General features: G+C 41.4%; 1 protein-coding gene across 1 annotated transcript in view; it reads right to left on the bottom strand.

The window, feature by feature from the left end:
* The window catches only part of AP3B1 (adaptor related protein complex 3 subunit beta 1), a 153,965-nt gene extending 142,944 nt beyond the window's left edge, over positions 1–11,021 (bottom strand). The window contains exon 1 of the mRNA XM_080362158.1: positions 10,845–11,021. Within this exon, the coding sequence (XP_080218284.1) occupies positions 10,845–10,975 (131 nt within the window). The 5' untranslated portion in view covers positions 10,976–11,021. The remainder of the gene's footprint in view (positions 1–10,844) is intronic.
* Between the last annotated feature and the right edge of the window lie 7,738 nt (positions 11,022–18,759).

The raw sequence follows: 18,759 nt of genomic DNA, 5'->3' as shown, positions 1-18,759 counted from the left end.
CAAAAACAACTCTTATCAGCAGCCTCAATGAACAATGGGAAAGGCAAACGCATTGCAGTCTTTCATAATATAGTTTATTGTACAGTACAAAAATATTGCCATCTTCCAAGCATTAAGAAGATGTAAGCGAATTTCAATCCTTAAGTATAATCCTTAGAACAGAAAGCATAAATGCAAGCTTCACACTGCTGTTCATGCTTCTATATTAATTAGTTATTCTGAAGTGACAGATCTTCAGTACACAATGTTAGACAAATAACTTCTTTATCATCTATGTTCACTTGCCAGGAGCTCGGGAACATGCAAGCAACCCTTCAGCTGCATCAATACCTTGGCCTCTCCCCACTAAAGCTTTGAGAGTAATTCTGGCTTTACAGAGTCAGGTACATATTATAGATGATGGAAATATAAGCTTTATTACTTCAGCAGCAAAACCAGGTTTAAGGAAGCCTAATATAATAGTTGATAAATTATATGGAGCTATATGAACCAGGACAGTAATGGTTCAACAACAGTAGGTGCAAAAAAGCCTTTATAAGAGTAAATAAATAGTCTCTGAGCCCGTTTTTCCTAAGAGCAAGAAGGGCTCAAATGACTGAGAGGGGGAAAAAGAAGAGTCCCAATTGTTTCCCTGTATTCCCAAGCTGCAGTTGAGTGTCTCAACCTCTATATATAATACAGCCCCACTGTCCTAAAAAGTTGGCAGTTGAAAGCACAGGTATGGACTATAATTAGAAATATTATACCTATATATAATATGAATAGGGTATGAAATACAATCTTTTTTTTTTCATAGCATCTACCCAAAAAAGGCAATGAGCCAATTATTAATATATTAAGGAATCAGTACTAAGCCGCCTCTGTAATCTTTACCACCACAGGTTTGTATTCTTCAATAAAAGAATTTGAAAGGTAAGAGACTGTAAATTAGGAGTGCAAAATCATTGTCTAACTTTCTCTCATGGCAAGCATCAAACATGACAGACCCGTGATGATACAACATGATTGAAATCACAGAACACATCCAGAATAATACATTCTCATTAAATTACTGGTCAAATGTTAAAAGTAGGAAGATGATTTTTAACTTTCTTCTAGGTTTTCACGTGTTATGATCATAGCCTTTAAGAGATATGCTACTTTTGTCTTTCTGCCTCAAAGCACTGCTTTCTTCATATGCCTTTGCACCACTTCTGGATACAACAGGGTGTGGATATGACAGGGTCTATGACAAGCCTACCAGTTAGTAGTATTCTTACAGATATTACTGTAAAAAAGTAAATAAAAACTACTGGTTAGATTTTTCTAGTTCTCATTCTCTTTCATGCTCCATCTGCTCCCCTGCCATAAAAACAAACAACAAAAAACAAACAACAAAAAGCCACCACACTACACAAACTACACCTTTCAAAAATACCACCCCAATGCACCAAAATAAGAGCAAAAGTACCCCCAAAACACCTAGTTGGCAGCCAAGAGAACCGCCAAACTATTTTAACAGCCTGGAGTCTCATGCGAGAAAGGACCCTGAGCATCACTCTTCATGCTGATTATGGCAAAGAGCAACTAAACAACTCTGACTACGCCATACTCTTGTTAGCACACACTTGGTCACTGAAATGGCATCTTGCTCAGATTAAGTCAGCACAACTGCACATGACAGAGGTTTAAACCAACCATGTCAGGGATAAATCTGGGCCTCACTCTCAGTTACTTTGTCTTCTTGTAGTAACCATCACAAACCTTTAATTACATTAAACTAATTCATAATCTGTAGCACATAATTTGCCACTGCACCTACCTATTCTGAACAACTGTTGTTAAGAGAACACTTACTCCACCCTGATAAGATACACACTCATTCTATCCCCTTTTTAGCCACAACTCCAATGTACCCAGTTACTTAACAAAGTCACTCACTTACCATAACGCTTTCTTCGTAAAAAGCAGAAGTTTAATAGGTATTAAAACTGCAACAGAAGCCCAGGAGGCGATGCAACAATTATGCTTTAGCTACAAAATCTTTACTCCTGGAAGTTTATCAGCCTGCTGTGTTACAAACTAACAATTTAATTCTGATTCAACCTGCCGTCTGTATGCCCCAGAACCTGGGAACAGTTTTAATCAGCTCTAAGAAAGGAGAGGGAATTTTAAACAAATGAACTCGTGGTGAGACACAGTCTCTGTACACAAGGACAGCACTGTGTCACTGCAAGATAAGATATAGGAAATGGCAAACTAATCTACCACAGAGGAGGTAGCAAGCTTCAGCAGTTCTGATATTATGGAACCATCTGTTATAGAACAAAAGTTACAGAAATCCCATTCAAGAGAGTTTTAATAATGCATATCTTCTTTAAAGTTCTCCATCCCCTGCATGCTTTCAGTTAAACAGTATCAACTGAATTGTTCTTGTGTTCAAAGTCTTTAAGAGACTTCAGCCTGGGTAACATATTTTAACCGCAGCATACTGACATTTTTTTTTTTGCCTGCAGAACAACAAAATGTTCCAATGTGAAGTCTGAAATACTACGAATGTTACCAGGTTGGAAGTAAAAAATCCACACTGATAGAGCACCTTAACCTTTGGTTCTGGCACCTGAGTAGTAACAAAGTCCTATAGAAGGTCCTGTGTGACCCCATAAAATTAAAAAGAATAATAATAAATATATATACATAAAAATATAAAAATCAGATTTTTTACATTTTACTGGCACTGCAAAATCCTTAAATCGGCTTATTCTAGCTCAGATTATTGTTTAAACTGCAAACAATTTTGAATTTAACACTTAAAGAGGATCTGTAAATAGATTTCAGAGTCATAGAACATGGACGCTAAAATGGCAGCAAATACATGCTGCAATTTGAGTTTATTTTGCTGTTGATTTGGGGTCTTCTTCTAGCAGGAAATTAAGAAATCTGAGTTTCACTGTTTCATTCTATACCACAAACTGTTTGAATGACATCTTGTGGTGCTATTCAGTATTGCCACCCTCTTCTGTTACAACACTACTTATATTTATTACCAATTTACAACACCAACATAGAATTCAACTATTACTTCAAGGGAGACTCAGATCATTTGGCTATGAGTGTAGCTGCAGTATGGTTTAAAGAGAATCTGAGAAAAGAAGTAACCTATATCCTCTTCAGTCACCCCTAATTTTTCAATGCAAAAAACAGGCATACTGCCCAAAAAGCAGACCTGGTAGTTTTAAAGGATAAACTACAGAGATGTGAGGAAAACCAGGATGACTGTAGTATCCTGCAAGGCTGAGAACCACAGAGAACAACACTAGTTATAGTTTGACAAGCAACATAATTTAACTTATTTAATGACTGCTTTGCCACTAGCTTATCAAGCACTTGCCATCTGGATAGTTTAGGTACAGTCTCATCCTTGTCAGTGAGGAAACATACAGAAAACAGTAAAGTTAAAACTGAATAAAACATCTTCCCAGTTCCCTGTTGTGAAATTACAATACCTGAACAATGTTTGAGTAACCCAGTGCATGAACACCTGTTAAGTTGCTGCCCACCACTAACACCAACGCAGATACGTAGACAACCTACATTTCAGAAGTTCTAACCAGATGGATGCTACTATGACAGAGCAGTTTGAAACCTTTTCTAAAGAGGACTGTGATTTAATCTAAGATTATCTGTCATCAGTAGAGTGGTCATATACACTACTTCACCAGCAACAAGAAAAGACGAGAAGTATCAGTCTTGCAATCCCACTGCATAGGATCTTTTCTGACAGTGTCCACACCTCCAATGCTGCAGGGAAGCTTCTGAGAGAGAAAAATCTTCCTTGCTGGCAAAGATGAGTTTCCTGAAGGCTGAGGAAGTGGCATGTGAGGTGATGCTACAACTGAAGTGGTCATGTCAATTTACAGCCTGTCTTGAGGGCAATAATCAGAATTTGCAGATATTTGCATAACACTTTTCAGCATTTGATAGTTGTGAAGAAATTGTGAGAGAGTGAGAAGCAGTACTTTTCAGCTTCCCCAAAAATGGTGGGAAGAGACTTATTTTAAAGATATCACCACAAAGGTGGCACTGTCACTGCCAGAACCTACAACAGTGTTAGCATATACATATGTATCACAGGATGGCTGGAGGTGGAAGTGACCTCTGGAGATCATCTCGTCCAACCCACCTGCTAAAGCAGGTTCACCTAGACCAGATCGCACAGGAATGTGTCCAGGTGGGTCTTCAGTGTCTCCAGAGAAGGAGATTCCACAACCTCTCTGGGCAGCCTGTTGCAGTGCTCTAGCAACCTCAAAGTAAAGAAGTTTTTCCTCATATTCAGATGGAACTCCTGTGCTTCAGTCTGTGCTCATTGTCCCTCAACCTGTCACTGGGCACCACTGAAAGGTGTCTGGTTCCATCCTCTTGACATCCACCCCTGAGATACTTAGAAACATTAATGAGACCCCCTCTCAACGTTCTCCAGGCTGAACAGATCCAGCTCTCTCAGTCTTTCCTCATAAGAAGGGTACTCTAGGCCCCTCGTCATCTTTGTAGCCCACCGCTGGACTCCCACCAGTAATTCCTTGTCCTTCTTAAACTGGGGAGCCCAGAACTGGACGCAGTACTCCAGATGTGGCCTCACAAGGGCAGAATAGAGCAGGCGAAGAACCTCCCTCGTCCTGCTGGTCACACTCTTCTTAATGCACCCCAGGTATCACTGGCCTTCTTGGCCTCAAGGGCACATTGTTGACTCATGCTCAAACTGTTGTCGACCAGAACTCCTAGGTCCTTCTCTGTAGAGCCACCTTCCAGCACGTCCACCCCTAAACTGTACTGCTGCCTGGGGTTATTCCTCCCCAGGTGCAGGACCCTACACTTGCCCTTCTTGAACTTCATCAGGTTCTTCTCTGCCCAATCTTCCAGCCTCTCCAGGTCTCACTGAATGGCAGCACAGCCTTCTGGTGTGTCAGCCCTTTCTCCCAGTTTGGTATCATTAGCAAACCTGCTGAGGGTGCACTCAGTCTCTTCATCCAGGTCACTGATGAACAGGTTGGACAGAACAGGACCTAATACTGACTGAGGATATTGTGAGTGATGGTGTCAAAAGCCTTGGTAAAATCAAGGTAGACAACATTCACTGCTTTCCCTTTGTCTACCCAGCCAGTCATACCATCATAGAAGGCTATCAGCTTGGTCAAATGTGATTTCCATTTGGTGAACCCCTGCTGACTACTGCTGATTACTTCTTTTCCTCCACATGCATGGAGATGATGTCCAGTTGTTCCATCACCTTTCCAGGGATGGAGGTGAGGCTGACTGGCCTGTAGCTTCCTGAGGTCTCCTCCAATCCCTAACATTCTGTGATTCTTGCCCTTTTTAAAGACTGGAGTGACGTTGACTTTCCTTCAGTTCTCAGGCACCTCTCCTGTTCTGCAAGACTTTTCAAAGATGATGGAGAGCAGCTTAGCAATAATGTCTGCCAACACCCTCAGCACTCATGGGTGCATCCCATTGGGGCCTATGGATTTGTGGATGTCCAGTTTGTCCAAACAATCTCTAACCTGGTCCTCCTCACCCAAGGAAAAGTCTTCCTATCGCCAGACTTTCTCTCCAATCTCTAGAGTCTTTGACTCCTGAGGGCTAGTGTTAGCAGTAAAGATGGAAGCAAAGAAGGCATTCAGTAACTCTGCCTTCTCTATATCACCCATCACCAGGGCACCCTCCGCATTCAGCTGGAGGCCTACATTTTCCCTAACCTTCCTTTTGCTGCTGATGTACTTGAACACACCCTTCTTGTTGTCCTTGACATCCTTGGCCAGGTTTGCTTCCATCTGGAGAGCCTGGCCTTCCTCACCATATCCCTGCATACTCTAACAGCCTCATTATATTCCTCCCAGCTGGTCTGTCCCTTTTTCCACATTACATAAACATCCTTCTTCCACCTGAGTTTGGACTCGAGTTCCTCACTCATCCATGTTGGCTTCTTACTCCTCAGGTGGCCCACAACTTTTACTTGATTTCTCCCTTGTAGGGATGCATTGGTCTTGAGCTTGGAGGAAGTGACGTTTGAATATCAGCCAGCTCTCATGGACGACCCTACTTCTTAGAGCACTATCCCATAGGATTCTTCCAAGCAGGACCTTAAAGAGGCCAACATTTGCCCTGCTGAAGTCCATGGGTTTGGTCCTACTTATTGTCCATATCGTATGTCCACAAATCTTTATATGCCAAAAGAACTCTGGTTTTCTCAAAGTAAGAAAACTACCACAGAGTGGTACAGACAAGGACAGCCTTCAGAAAAGCATAACTAAGAAACTCTGGAATTTCTTGCAAGTGTCAGCTTTATGTTCTAACAGTCTTACAGAAATGTATTTTTAATGCCATTCAGGATGCAGATCACAAGTGTCTAGGGCAAATATGACAGCATAATAAATACGCAGAAACCACAGTGAAGGCCTTAAACTATAAAACTTGCCTTTCTGAGGAATAAAATAAGCCTCAAAAAAATTTAATGACTACATTACAGAGAATCACAGCAAATCAGCAGTTCACTGTCTGCATCCTCGTATGTGCCAAGTGCATGGCAATAAGAATGTATTTACTGTGTGTCACTTCCCATCAGATCTGACCGATTTCAGCTAGAGAAGTGCTCTGCAATAGCACGCCCATGTTCATATAGTGCATTTAGTTCCTGTCCTGGTGCTGACTACAGGGTTCAGATTTCATCTTGTAGAGTCATCAGTTCATGCAAACCATTCATCTTTGCTGGCTTGTACACCCTACCCAAACTGGCATATCATCATATTAGTGGGCATAATGCCATTATAACAGATGGGGAAACAAAGTAGCAGTGCCAATAAGCTAGTGGATGCATCAAGTTTGAATATTAGGACTGGAGTCTCCTCCAAGAATTTCACAAATGGCAGTCTATGTACATACCACCTTTCCATGACTGGTGGAATAGGATATGCCAAGGCAAAACTTGATCGATTTAAGACTCCAAGAACATCTCTGGCAGCTGTTGAAAACAAGTTTTTGGCTCTGATGAACTTGGAAAAGTCTCCTGCACAGAGAATTGGGGAATGAGTATCTTAATGAAATCAACACCTTAGATCAGCTCTCTGCAAAACAGGCTTGCAAATCTCAGGACAAAAGAAAAAAAAAAAAAAAAAAAGGTTTGCAGCCCTGCCGAATTTTCTGATGAATAGCTCAACAGAATGCATAAGCCAGATCTGCAGAAAAAATATCTAATAAATTACAAATGTATTTTGTTTGGCAGGAATATAGTTTAAAGATGCAAATCAGTAAAGGTGAAAATGCATGTTATAAATTTTTCCATCTGCTTCAATACTGTACTTATCAATTGATATCTACCGACACTACTCATGTGGTTAACCTGTAAGTTTTTACATTTGGTTTAGGTACAGCAATAGCTAGTTTATTGCTGAAATTGTATAATTTCAAATAACTAAACATTATTAGATTGTAATATTACATGCAGGTAAATATTGTTCAAAATGCAATCAATATCGATGAAAACTTTATGTCCACCTGCCATTAACCATAGGCAGTAATAGCTGCACCCTAATGCAGACAATTAACATGGATCCCATGTTATTAATTAGCTTTCCACGTTCTCTTAAAAGTTGGAAGGCAGTTAGACTTTTCATCCCTCTTCATAGAGCAATACTGTAAATATAAAAACATCCTATTAACTTAGGTGACGTGCATCAAATAGTATCTCTCTACAATACACAGGTGGTTTTGACAGCCTTCCAAGTAGGCAGGACTTACTTCATGGATTTCATCAATCTAGAAATAACCTGAGGTCCACAGGCTGGATTCAGCTTGTCCATAAGACTTACATGACCCCTTAGCTCTTACTAATTCTCTGCTGAAAACTCCTGTTAAGGGCAAAAACTTGTCTGCCAACCACTTCCATTATTCAGGTGGCCCACAGCTTGACCCTTTTTCTTCTTTTCCAAACATGTGGGGGGCAACTGAATGGAGTACATCTGGAGCACCTACAGAGACCTATGTCTGGAAGATAACCAGTTCACAGGCAAGTGTCAGACTACCTACCTGGATACATGAATAAACTCCTAAAATGTAACTATTAATATGCAAGTACAGCTCATGTGACAAGTGTGGAAGAAGAAGAGGAAAAGGAGAGAGAAAGTACCTCCAGCCACGCAGTGGGGCCCATTCTGCACAAGAAAGTTTAGACTGACTCATCTCAGGTATTTAAGATCTTTTAATTATTCAGTTACTGAGACATTTAACAGAATCAACAGAAAGCTTCCATCCACTGAACATGAGATCCACCTCTGACATATTTGAAGTGATCTAACTAACCAAAAGGCTTTTTAAAGCAATACATACCTAATAGGCAAGTTATATTTGCCTCTTTAATCCACTTGTCATAGGCTGTTCTACATAATAAATGCTGCAAGATCAAAGACATTTTATCCTAATAAACTACTTGTTTACTTCAGAAGTATTTTGGCTTACTTCCTCTTCATGACAAACAGGATAAGACAGACAACACAAAGAGACTTGAATTTTTTAAATAAAGTGTTTACAGCAATACCTTGATATTTATACTTTAACCACACAATATTATTAAGATTAACTGGCAACAGGCAAGTGCAGGTCTCTGGTTCAACAGTTACCGGACTGGTCCAACAGTCCAGCAACATTCTGGGCCACGTATTGTATATATGACCCACTGCTGAGAAGGAGTACTTCTTGCACCATCATTAGGTCTAAGGCAGAATCCCCCTTCTCAGCAATAAAAAGTTTGCCAAGCACTGAAACACCACAGTGATATGGGACATAAGCATACCTAACATCATATTTAGCAGTGTTGAATGACAACCAAGAGAGATCCAGAAAACTAACTCTGAAAAGCCACAGCAGTAATTTTATCTTCACTGGTGGAATACTCCACTGTCCCCACACTTTAGAAAACAGAGACACATCTTGTGCTTTTCTGTAAGGAGGAATGAGTTCTGCCCAGTTCAAAGAACACAAAACCAAACCACCAAAACATATGATGCTCTCCATATGTGGGCTACACAGTCCCTGTTCTGAGAAGAGTTCCATTTCTGCTCTAAGGAAATTTTGTTTGCTTCTCAATAAGGACTTTTTTTGGCTATTACCAGTGTGGACTATATAACATACATGCTATTTGCTTGATAAAAGACTATTGCATTTTCCAAACAGACTGCAACACAGTCTGCTTTTCTAATAATAAACCTCACTTGTAGTCCAGTGGCTTTTTCACACTACACAAATTCCACCATCCTCCCTGCACAGTGTCTGTTCCTCAACTGTCCAATCCATACTCAGAGCTCACCCACACAGGTCTGAATCATGGATAACTTCCTATTTCTACAAGAACTTCTTTTCCAGCTACAAAAGGCCACAGAGATCAATCCCTGCTGTCTTCTCAAGCCCTTCCTTTAGAAGATGAGTCTTCCCTCCTGTAAGTGTAAGAACAAGCCTGGAGGAGCAATCAATAAGGCATGTATACATTTCACAAGCTATTTTGGTTCCTCAGGATTGAAAGACAATCATATACACACATGTACAAAACATATCAGGACACTGGGCAGCCTCAGGTAGAATTTGTCACTTCAGCTTCTCCATCTGATAAAACATAGAGAGCTATACTTCATCTGCAAAAAAGTCTGAAGTCTAGGATTAAATGAGTTATACAGAGACTTATGGCCATGACCAATGATCAGAGTACACCCCTCTGTGAAAAAGAAGCAGCAAAATAATTGTTAAGAAATAAAGTGCCAAGTTATTTCTGTGGAAGGGGACAAGAAAAGAAGGGTGCAAACAACTTAAATCAGCTACAACACACACGTCAGCAGAGGGGCACCTATGCTAAAGTAGCAAAGATCTTAACTGGAACAGAATGAAAAAGCAAAGTATTAGTGAAATAGCAGAGGAAGAGAAATGTGACTTGTCTCGCTGAGGAGGCCTATCATCTGCTGTTTCACAGAGCTAAGCATCAGAGTGACAGCAGCTTCATGTTGCTGTAATTTACTTTGGTGTGGCACAAGAATAAACACATCAGTTGAGGTTTCTAGAGCATGGATGTTCTCTTTGTGCAGAACAATCAAAGTGAAGAAGTAGTGATTGATTTTCTCATGTACATGAGACCTTAGTTTATGGTGCTTTTTATTGGTTGCTCTCCGAATAGATTTCCAATTTGTTGTAGCGTACAATTCCAGCTTAGCAAACCCCTCGTCCTCCCATTTAGACACATTTTTTTTTCTCTCTCCAATTCACTTTTCCTTTAAGGAACTGAAGGCTTTCTGTGCCTGTGCATTTCGGCTCTGGGAGATTTTTTTCCCTTCTCCACTTCCTCGTTTTGACTTGTGACTGAGACACAACACTGTTGACACCCACCTCAAGTGGGCCACTTTACCATGATCAACTACATTTCCAAACACAACTCCCACAGATACTTCCAAGGACTTTTTTTTTTTTTTTAAATAAGTTTCGAGACAAAATTGAACTAACGCCAGCGTGGTTAGCTATCAAAAGCGGGGCAGGGGAATGTTTAGCGCTTTTTCAAACAAACCAACCAAAAAACTTTACAGGTTACCTATTCCGCTATGAAGACCTCAAAGGTGAGCAAGCGAACTTTCCCAACGAGTCACCAGTGGGTAGAAGCGGCGAAACGAGGCACCGCTTCCCCGGCACGGTCCCCGGAGCTGCCCCTCGCCGAGAGGAAACCCGAGGCCGCACTCCTCCCGCACCGCCCCAGGGCTGGGACCGCCAGCCCCGCACCGGCCACCGCGCCCCCGCCCAACAGCCCCGAGCGGGCCCGAGGGACGGGCCGCCCCCCTTACTTCTTGGTGTCGCTGCTGAAGAGCCCGAAGGCCGCGGGAGCCGAAGGTGTCGTGGTGGGCGCTGCCTCCTGCACCAGTTCGGGCGCCGCCTCGCCCCCCTGCTCGCTGTAGCTGAGCCCGTTGCCGAACATGTCACCGCCACCGCCGCTCCCTGCCCGCTCCGCCAAACTTACCCGCACGGCGCGGCCCGGACCGCCCCCCGGAAGCGGCGGGCACGCGCCAGCACGGCGGGGCGGGCGGGTCACGTGGCGGGAGGAGGGAGCCAACCGGCCGGGGCGGAACTCGCGCGAGCGGCCTGCACGGCCCGGGCGGTCCCGCCGGCGTGAGGCGCGTGCCCGGCCCCGGGGCCAGAGGCGGCGGTTTGCTCCCGCCGCAGGAGCGCGGGCCCGGCCTGGCCTGGCCTGGCCTGCCCCGCGGCGGACACAGCCGGGCTGCTGGGGACACCCGCTCTGCCGTGCCCGGGGCACAGCCGCACACAGCACCAAGTAGGGCCCACAGCATCAGGCTGCCTGTTGCTCCGAGTAATCACAGAATGGCACAATGTCAGGGATTGGAAGGGACTTCGAAAGATCACCCAGTCCAATCCCCCTGCCAGAGCAGGAACACCCAGATGAGGTTACACAGGAATGTGTGGAGGTGGGTTTTGAATGTCTGCAGAGAGGAGACTCCACAAGCCCCTGGGCAGCCTGTTCAGTGTCTGTCACCCTCACTGAGAAGAAGTTTCTTCTCATATTTCAGTGCAACCTCCTGTGTTCCAGTTTGTACCCATTGCCTCTTCCTATCATTGTTTGCCACCGAGAAGAGCCTGGCTCCATCCTCATGACACTTACCCTTTGTATATTGATAACCATTAATGAGGTCACCCCTCAGTCTCCTCCAAGCTAAAGAGCCCCAGCTCCCTCAGCCTTTCCTTATACGGCAGATGCTCCACTCCCTTAATCATCTTTGTTGCCCTACGCTGGACCCTCTCCAGCAGTTCCCTGTCCTTCTGGAACTGAGGGGCCAGAACTGGACACAATATTCCAGGTGTGGTCTCACCAGGGCAGAGTAGAGGGGAAGGAGAACCTCTCTGGCCTACTAACCACCCCCATTCTAATACACCCCAGGATGTCATTGGCCTTCCTGGCCACAAGGGCGCAGTGCTGGCTCATGGTCATCCTGCTGTCCACCAGGACCAATCCCTATTACGGATTTACTTGCTTGCCAGTAAATGTCAATACCTCATGCTGACCTCCACACTCACTGTAGTAGTGAGATAGCCCTGACTAACAGCAGAAGGAAGGCCATGAAATGTAGAAGGATAAGAAGAAGTGGTCTGAGGACAATTTATCTTAATTTCTTTTCACAATCGTATTTTCCTTTGTGCATCTTTCCGTCCCACTCCCAGTGTCTGTGGAACAATCTGTTCATTAAAATGTTCTTCTATCCATCTCCTGACATAACTTACATTAGTGGAGTCCAACCTTTTGATCCTGGGACCTGAACTCGTTTCCCAAAGGTTATAGTTCTCAATCAATACTTTTTATCTTGCAGAGGGGAAAACAAACAAACAACCCACAAAACCAAACACCTATCATAATATCTTTCTGAAGCAGCCTTTTGACTTGCTTGTCTTTCAGCAACTTGCTCATTTCTGATTGAAACGGAGTCATTAAAAAACAAACCTGACAAAAAAGCGGTGCCAATACAGGATTTATTACAGTATCACAGTATCACAGTATGTTCTGGATTGGAAGGGACCTCAAAAGATCACCTAGTCCAATCCCCCTGCCAGAGCAGGAACGCCTAAGTGAGGTTGCACAGGAACATGTCCAGGTGGGTCTTGAATGTCTCCAGAGAAGGAGACTCCACAACTCCCCTGGGCAGCCTGTTCCAGTGTCTGTCACCCTTACTGAGAAGAAGTTTCTTCTCAAATTTAAGTGGAACCTCTTGTGTTCCAGCTTGATCCCATTGCCCCTTGTCCTATCATTGTTTGCCAACGAGAAGAGCCTGGCTCCATCCTCATGGCACTCACCTTTTATATATTTATAAACATTAATAAGGTCACCCCTCAGTCTCCTCTTCTCCAAACTAAAGAGACCCAGCTCCCTCAGCCTTTCCTCATAAGGGAGGTGCTCCACTCCCTTAATCATCTTGGTTGCCCTACGCTGGACCCTCTCCAGCAGTTCCTTGTCCTTCTTGAACTGAGGGGCCCAGAACTGGACACAATATTCCAGATGGGGTCTCACCAGGGCAGTGTAGTGGGGAAGGAGGACCTCTCTTGATCTACTAACCACCCCCCTTCTAATACATCCCAGGATGCCATTGGCCTTCCTGGCCACAAGGGCACAGTGCTGGCTCATGGTCATCCTGTTGTCCACCAGGATCCCCAGGTCCCTTTCCCCTACACTGCTCTCTAATATGTAATTTCCCAACCGATACTGGAACCTGGGGTTGTTCCTGCCCAGATGCAGGACTCTACACTTTTCCTTGTTAAATTTCATTAGGTTATTCCCCGCCCAACTCTCCAGCCTGTCTAGGTCTCGCTGGATGGCAGCACAGCCTTCTGGCGTGTCAGCCACTCCTCCCAGCTTAGTGTCATCAGCAAACTTGCTGATAGTACACTCTATTCCCTCGTCTAAGTCGTTAATGAATATATTGAATAATACTGGCCCCAGTACTGACCCCTGAGGTACTCCACTAGATACTGGTCTCCAACTAGACTCCGCACCATTGACTACCACTCTCTGGCTTCTCTCCTTAAGCCAGTTTGTAACCCACCTCACTACTCTATTGTCTAGACCACACCTCTGCAACTTAGCAACTAGGATGCTGTGGGAGACTGTGTCAAAGGCTTTACTGAAGTCAAGGTAGACCACATCCACGGCTCTGCCATCATCCTCATATCATATCATACTCATCATATTAAGAGTGCAGGGCTGTTACAAGGGCAGTTGCCCTCAGTTGTTGCTTTCTATGGATGCCAGCATTTCGGTTCTGTTTTATGACCTCTCACAGTAGTTTTTTTTTTGGTAGGACTGTCTCTTGAAAGTCGTGACTTACAGTGTAAAAGTCCCAGGGTGAATATTCCTAACCACAGCCATTTTACTTGGTTCTTTAGACTTCCGTTTTTGTCTTTCCATTTGCATTGTTTACCATAGCAGCCACCACAGTTTTCTTTCTCAGTAGATGCAAATATCTCGTTATAACTACCATAAAAAGCCATGGTAACTGCTGATATTCTTCAAATAATGTGACTTGAGGTGGACACCTCTCAATTGCACAAAGTCAGGCAGCATGCAACATCCCGAGTTTTAAAGGACCAGAAACCAGAGTAGACTGCTGGAGAATTCAGTCTGAACCAGACAAAAATGGACACTTCTCTCCTAAAAGTTCAAGATGTTACTCTGATCTACAGAGAGATCTGAGAATTCATAGCAGCAGTCCTTAGAAAATATCTCTCTTTTTCAAACCATGCATTAATTTCAAAATTTAATGGTGAGAGTGCTTGAACTTTGGTCCCAAACACAGTTATGCTTATATGAAGGGGCTCCAGGTTTACATCTTTTATTTCTGTATAAAGCACATATAGTGTAGGAAGGGATAAATTATACTAGGCCAAGTCCATAGTTTGTCGTGTAGATCTATTTCTTTTGAGACTGCCTGCCTGTTCTCTGAAGCAAGAGGTTTAAACTTCTTGCTTCTTTGTATAAACCTATTAAAAAAGTATTTCTTGTTAGCAATAAGAAACTTCTTAAGTACAACAAACTCTTTTATTATTAAATATATGACTTAGAAAGTAACCTTAGAGGAACAATGAACAGAAAAGGAGAACAATAGACCTGTAGAATATTTCAGAGAAATTTTTGAGAGTACAAACATGGAGAAAAGCAGATAAATGGGCTATTGAGGTGGATGATCATGGGACTGTGATATGAGAAGAGGAGCAGATAATAAGAGTGAAGCAGAGCTTCGAAGGGCCTTGAAACTGAGAACAGAAAGCAAGTATTATATGAAGATTTATTAAGTATCATTAAACAGTCCTATCAGGAACACTAGCTATAAGCTCTTGCTATCAGATCTTGCTGTGTAGTTTTAGCCTGAAATATGCAACAACTGGTCAAAGAACAGCCTTTTCCTGGCTATATTAACTCTTCAAAATCACCATGTAGTGATAACATATTTGCACATTGAATTTATATCTGTTCAAAATTATGTCAAAATTGCCAAGTTGCAAAACACAAAATACTACGAAATCTAAATTCTCCACTTACATTCATCGGTTACAGCAGGGGTGTCAAACTCATTTTCACCAGGGGCCACTTCAGCTTTGCTGTTGCCTTCAAAGGGCAGAACGTAATTTTAGGACTGTAAATTTATACAGTCCCTCAAATTGGAAGGCCCCAAGAAGCAGAAGTGGAGACCCTGGATGTGAAGTCTTGCAACCTCCCCTGAGGTGGCTGAGTCCCCCAACCTGCACCCTGCGCAAGCACACAAATGTAATTTTAGGACTGTACGTTCATACAGTCCTAAAATTACATTTAGCCCTTTGAAGGCAAACACAAGGCTGATGTGGCCCCTGGTGAAAATGAATTTGACACCCCTGGATTACAGTAATCTATATTTAAAGTTTTTGTGCAGCAGAGGAAAAGTAATATACAAGGCTTAAAACATGGAACACAGAAGGCTTTCTCATTTTTCCACTCATCATGTTTCTTTCTGAAAACATTTCACCTTAATGATTCATACCATCTTCACAATTGCTACTTGTACAGCATCTGGTAAATTGCGTAGTTTCTTACTCTTTCATTCATAGATGTAAACAGCTATGTAATATGAGATGTATGGACGTAGCTTTTAAAAATTAGTTGCATTGAGCCATAACTTCCAAGGCTCTATGGAAACGAAAAAATATTTATATGGATAAATACATTTGTATTTTCATTAAAACTCGTATATTGTATACACATATGCATTTAAGCAGAAAAAAAATATTCACGTTATTCGTCAAAATGTAATTTTGTAATTCAATAAACATTCACTATACTCAGCTTTCTGAAGCATTCACAGAAGATATTTTGCAATGTTTTTTACAAAGTTATGTCTATTTTGTGGTTGTTTACTGGTTTGTTTTGTTTTGCCTTTTTTTTAAGCTGAGCTACGCTGCCATATGTTTATTTGGTGCCCTCTCGTGGCTCAGTTTACTTATACGCTGTTTGTAATGAAGAAGACAAGAGGTGCATCGGTAAGAAAACTCATTTTTAATGGAGTTCAGGCTCTGTATAGCAGAAATGTCAAGATATTAAATACTTTTCTCGTATTTTCTATATTACTATTAGTTTCTGATTTACCTAGAATGTGCTGTTATTGCAGAACCTACAAAAATGCTTGACTTTTGACGGAAATTTGGTTTAGTATTATAATGCATGTTGTCGATGAAAGATAAATAATGATACTATACAAACTTCTGAATATTAAGATTTTTCATTTAGCCATGATTTAGAAATCTCATGTATAATCAATTACTTTAAAATTAAATACCAAGAACTCATTCCATAACCTGGAATAATGGATTTTCTGTCTGAGGCATGAACTCAGCTGCTAGTATTCCTGAGTACTTCAGGAAATTTGTTACACAAATGAGAAAACTAATGGTCTGAAAAAACTTTGATCTGCCTCTCTCTAGTTGAATCTAGATTTGGGACTGTAATAAAAGCAAACCACTGTTCTTTCAAAAGGACCTATTCTCCATTTTTTTCTTAGCAGAACTGGCTACCGTATTATCCACAGGAGCTGCTCACATATGCACTGTTGAAACCAGGAGACTTTAAATTATCTTTTGTTCCTACAGCTCTTCTATAAACTATAAAATTACACATTATGTGTCTTCTGGCTTCACCAACCAGTATTCCTTTGAGCGGTTATAAAGATTTTTGGTTAAATTATGAATAGGAAAAGCAGAAAGGAAAAATGTAGAACAGAAAAGAGAAAATATTGGAAAAATAAAACAATTCTTCAATTATGAGAGTTCTTTGTAATTTTTTCATTCATAAACATGCAAAATAGGTATTACTAGAATTAGAATTATAGCTTTCATGTATATATAGAAAGACTAAGGTTATATTCAAAACTATTACCGAAATACAAAAATCTCCAAATATAAATAAAATCAATGGAATAAGTCCTGCTATACACTCGTGCTGATATCATACCAGTATGTATAATGATCATTGAAGTTCATTTACGTTCCAAGGTGAATTAGTCTTCAAAACTTTCACTGTAATTGGAAAGATTATTTATTAATTCTTCATTATTTAATCTTCCCAGATCTTTAAATATCATACCATCAAATACTATATCAAAATAGGAAGCCTAAATTAACTTGCAACAAATTCACAGTAATATGTGATGCTCACAGAACTCAAGCAATGAGTTTAATATGTTCTAAACAGTGTTCAAATGTTTATTGCACTGTATCCTAATTTTAAAAGATACATACTCCTATAGAATGAGAAAAATTTGTCATATCTCAGATTTATCTTAACTAGGAGAAGAAATTCAGGACATGTTGTGTTGCCTCAAATACCCCAGCTAGCCACAACAACCTTTCTAATGCAGTTGCAAGTTACAGAGTTGCCCTTGGTCTACCTTGTTGATGTCAGTTCCAGGTTTCCCCATGGGCATACCAACTACAGACATAGGTTTGCCAATTTATCTCCTGCTTTTCTTGATCTAGATAAGCACAGGGTCTAGGTAAATTAGAATGAAATATTTAACAGTTTTAAGTGATAGAGCTTAAATAACTTTTTAAAAATGTATACAATTTATACTGTAACATATCTGGCTGGATAAGGTTACTGGATTGAGGTCAGCTCCAGACTTCTTCAGGGATTTGCCATAACTGACAGAGAAAACCAGAGATTTTTCTGCCTTTATTAGTATTTCACAGTTTTCTAGTCTAAGTTTGTAACCTAGCACATTTATTTAAAGATATTTTTAAGATAGTTTGGATTAAAGGCTTTAAAAAGGAGGAATAGGTACATAGTTCATGTGTTTATTATAACATCTCTTCTTCTTTTTTATGCTGTCTCCTAGCTATTATCTAGAAACTCCACTGAGTTATGCTGCCTTTGAAATACATGCCTTGGCAGTTGGAAATGGTTACTGGGTCCTGAGTTTTAAAAGAAAATCAATCTGCACTTAGTAGGGAATTCAACCTTTGCATTTCTTGTGTGCTTGCGCATCCTCCATGTTCTACCTTCAAACTGTACTAAATAGATAATACATGTTTGTATCTTAGTTTTCTTTCCACTGGTACTGCAAGTGAGGTGTTTGGCAGAAATAAAGGGACAAATATTCATGGAAAGAATGGCAGGATGATTAGATTTTCTCAGTGTGTCTGTATCTTCCAGTCAGGGTATAGAAATACACATCTGTGCTAAAAATCCTCTGTTCCACTCTTGAGTTTTGAATTCAGTTATAAAATGAGAAATTAAGCAATTTTAAGCTATCGGTCCAATAGGCAGGGAGAAGGCTAGATGTAAGCACATTGTCACTTCCTTGGCACAGGGCGTCAGTGCTGGTACAGATTACAGCAGTATGGGAACAGGTTTTACTGTTGTTGAATGAATATAGCATACAAATTCTTCCCACTGTAGTTGGAGCACAAACATAGCCACCTTCAAACTTAACCACCTTTGTACTTCTGCAGCATTCAGCGTGTATCCTGTCCCAAGGGGTGAGAAAAGACTAGGCAACAAAAAAGTCCCCGTCCAAAGACACTTATTTTTTAGCATTTTTGTGCAATTTGTGGACACAATCACACTGTAATAGAAGTAGACCCATAATGTGAAAAAATAAAAGTGAAGCCTGTAATTAAATAATAGAGAAAAGGATAAAGTGCTGCTTAGAAACAAGAATAAGGAAAATGAGAAAT

Source organism: Nesoenas mayeri (genome assembly GCF_963082525.1).
Source record: "Nesoenas mayeri genome assembly, chromosome: Z".
In the NCBI taxonomy this organism is placed as follows: Eukaryota; Metazoa; Chordata; class Aves; order Columbiformes; family Columbidae; genus Nesoenas; species Nesoenas mayeri.
The sequence above is the reverse complement of the archived record's forward strand: the minus strand, read 5'-3'. Positions and strand labels throughout refer to the sequence as shown.